The sequence below is a fragment of the Rhinopithecus bieti genome, unplaced genomic scaffold (assembly GCF_001698545.2).
Source record: "Rhinopithecus bieti isolate Rb0 unplaced genomic scaffold, ASM169854v2 scaffold_757, whole genome shotgun sequence".
NCBI classification, from domain to species: Eukaryota; Metazoa; Chordata; class Mammalia; order Primates; family Cercopithecidae; genus Rhinopithecus; species Rhinopithecus bieti.
The window spans coordinates 539,894-543,560 of record NW_016803289.1 but is presented as its reverse complement, the minus strand read 5'-3'; the positions used below and the strand labels follow the sequence as shown (position 1 = coordinate 543,560).

Genomic DNA, 3,667 nt, shown 5'->3' with positions numbered 1-3,667 from the left:
TTTTTTTGAGACAGAGTCTCGCTCTGTCGCCCAGGCTGGAGTGCAGTGGCGCGATCTCGGCTCACTACAAGCTCCCCCTCCCGGGTTCACGCCATTCTCCTGCCTCAGCCTCCCGAGTAGCTGGGACTACAGGCGCTCACCCCGTCGCCCAGCTAGTTTTTTGTATTTTTTCAGTAGAGACGGGGTTTCACCGTGTTAGCCAGGATGGTCTCGATCTCCTGACCTCGTGATCCGCCCGTCTCGGCCTCCCAAAGTGCTGGGATTACAGGCTTGAGCCACCGCGCCCGGCCTGGAACAGTATAACTTATTCCTCCCATTTAATTATAACTTTGTACCTGTTGACCAACCTCCTTTCAGTCCCCTCTCTTCCATCCTTCCCAGCCTCTGATAACCATAATTCTACTCTGTACTTCAATGAGATCAACTTTTTTAGATTCCACGTGAGTGAGATCATGCGATATTTGTCATTCTGTGCCTGTCTTATTTCACTTAATATAATGTCTTCCAGCCTCATCCATGTTGTCACAAGTGACAGGACTTCATTCTTTTTTATGTCTGCATAATATGTCATTGTATACCACATTTTCTCTTTTCATTCATCCGTTGATGGACCCTTAGGTTGATTGCATATCTTGGCTATTGTGAATAGTGCTGCAAGAAACATGGGAGTGCAGCTATCTCTTCAGCATACTGATTTCATTTCTTCATTTCTTACTGGATATATGTCCAGTAGTGGGATTGCTCGATCATGTGGTAGTTCTATTTTTAATACTTTGAGGAACCCGTATGTATGTTTTTTATAATGGCTATACAAATTTATATTCACACCACACTGTTCTATTTCCTGCCCCTATATATTTGACTGTTCTCAGCACCTCATATAATTGGAATCACACAATGTTTTTCCTTTTGTGTCTAGCTTATTTCACTTAGCAAAATATCTTCAGGTTTCATCATGTTGTTATATGCATTTATTATGTCCTCTCAGTGAACTAGGTACCACAGAATGATACCTTCATCCTCAGAACTTACAGGCCACAAGAAGCAGAAAGAGCATGGTACTGGCTTTTAAAGAAAATAGATATTTGTGTGGACCCACTGGATAGGATTATATTTATTTACTTGTTTTGAGATAGAGTCTCCCTTTGTCACCCAGGCTGGAGTGCAGTGGCACAATCTCAGCTCACTGCAACCTCCATCTCTCAGATTCAAGCAATTCTCATGCCTCAGCCTCCTGAGTAGCTGGGATTATAGGCATGAGCCACCACACCCGGCTAGTTTTTCTATTTTTAGTAGAGACAGGGCTTTGCCATGTTAGCCAGGCTAGTCTCGAGCTCCTGGCCTCAAGTGATCTGCCTGTCTCGGCCTCCCAAAGTGCTGGGATCACAGGCGTGAGATACTAGCTCTGCCTGGATAGGATTATTATGATGTTATAGCACATGAAAGGATGTATTTCTGTATTGAAAATTGTATTATGTTAAATCTACGTCTGTTTCAAATGTACTCAAATATAGCACTGACTAGGTTCTGCAGAATTGTACTGAAATGTATTTCCTATTTCTTGTCTTTTCTCATTGAGCCTTTGGCATAATTCTTATCTCCTTTGTCTTACTAGCTGTGAAAAATATTATCTAAAGTGTCTTAAGTTTGATGTTAGTAGCTGCCGTAAATTTTAGAAAATAGAAACATTAGAGGGAGTTTGAAATTGCTATTCCTATAAGTATCTGCAGAAGAGATCTAACTTTGAAACTTTACCAAAAGCCCTCAGGATGCCTCGATATCTAAAGGGCCTGAGTATATTGAGTATATGAGATGGAAGAGGAGTTAAATTCAGTAACATAGTTATTGGTCTGTTTGCTGCACTAGACAGCAAATTGTCCAATTAGTGCTAATTGTATTGAGGGTGATTATGATCTGGGTCCGGGAGGAACTGGACTAAAACTATCATTTCATTCCACAAAGGCCACTGAGTGAACTATTTGATGGTAATAAATTTGAATCACTCACAACCCATGCTATATATGAACTAATAACTTGGAAGTGAAAGCCTTCATTTCTCATTATCAGTCCCTAGGGACTTAGAGTCATTCTCATCTTTTCTCTAAGAGCCTTAAATCTTATGTAGTTGCAGACTTGAACTTCAACAGTTTCAATGGTAAGGGAAGTCTGGGATAAAAAATAGTTAAACCACTAAGAAAGCTCTACGAATCTGTGGACAGTAATGAACTGCATGGTGAAACATCAAAGCAAATATGTTTGTCATTTAGAAGCCTGATTGAGTATTAAGGTTTCTTTGAACTAGTTTGATTCAGAATTGCTTGGAATGATGAAGGAGGTCTGTTTTAGCGAGAAAGAGTGTGTGTGTGTGAGAGAGAGAGAGAGGCAGAGGCAGATCTGCAGTAAAAGGCCTTGTGCATAAAGTCTGGCAGAACTTGTCACTGAGTCTATAGCAAAATATTTGGTACCACTGAAGTTGAATTGCAATAGCTGTTAAAATGAATTGTATTCTTCCCCAAAATAAGATTGTAGCTGTCGTGAAGATTGCGCCTGCTCCCTTCCCATTTTAATTTTCAGGGCTTGTACTGTGTCTTGGAATAGATTGTATGGTCCCTGCAGAAACTCTCCAAAGACTCTTATACAGGGTTTGTTTGCTTTTGTAGTAGTCGCAGGTAATTGTTCTATAAACCCCTTCTCTAAACTTGCAATCCTTCGGTCTTTGTTTCCCAAAGAGAACAGAATGCATGGATAACTTGTATTCTTGGCATAGTCGCCAGCTGCATTAACGTCTTCTTTTATCTCTTATCCTTCTTATGCTAAGCTTTGTACTCTCAAGTCAGTGTGACGGAGTGTAGCTCAGGTGTGTTTCAGAAAGAGGTGGGAAGTAATTCAGAAAATATCTTCTATTTCTATGGATCAGGTTAATTATAACTAGCCATGCTACACTTAGAATGAGATATAAACCCAGAATCAGTATTTGTAGTCATTTCTGGCATTTTTCTGCCATATGCAATAAAACCATTTGATGTTGGGAAATCTCAGAATTGCTGAAATAAATATACTTCTTTTGGGCTCAGTTGTTGGCAGGATTGTTGAATTATAAAGTTGTTCATGGGACAGGTTTTTTTTTTTTTTTGGCCAGGCGCTATTTTATCAACTTGCGTAAGAGCAGATTAGGAAAATCTCAAGCAGGGTGGGTATTAGAGCTCATCCTAAAGCTTAAAATCCTGAAAGCTTAAATTTCTGTCCTTTCTCTGCCTTGTCCCTGCTCTCCTTGTCTCATCAACTTGTTAATACAAATACTTTCATCTTTTGAGCAAATGAGAAACTGGTAATGCCATTTCTTAGAGTAGTCATTATTTATCCAAAAGTATCTCCAAGAAAAGCTACAAGTCTTGCAGGTTTCGTGTATTCCAGGGAGCTCGAGAAAGGGATAAGTTTTAGATTTTTCGATACTCTGTACAATGGTTAATTGAAGCCTATAAAAATGATTTGAGAGACCAAATAGGATAATGCTAAAAAATACACACAATTCTTTCTCTCTCTTAGTTTATACTTCCAGGAGATGTCAGAATCTCGGACACTTTGATCTGGGTAAAAGCTGAAAGGGGATGAAGATTTGCTACGTTGTAGCTTTGCTCCTGAGATTTTTTTTTTTTTTTTTTTTTTT

The 3,667-nt window shown here is 39.5% G+C and overlaps 1 protein-coding gene across 1 annotated transcript in view; it reads left to right on the top strand.

Moving 5' to 3' along the window:
- LARS1 (leucyl-tRNA synthetase 1) overlaps window positions 1-1,621 on the top strand; it is a 62,437-nt gene extending 60,816 nt beyond the window's left edge. Inside the window, exon 29 of the mRNA XM_017872110.1 lies at window positions 1,616-1,621. Coding sequence (XP_017727599.1) covers window positions 1,616-1,621 — 6 coding nt within the window. The remainder of the gene's footprint in view (window positions 1-1,615) is intronic.
- The last annotated feature ends 2,046 nt before the right edge of the window (window positions 1,622-3,667 follow it).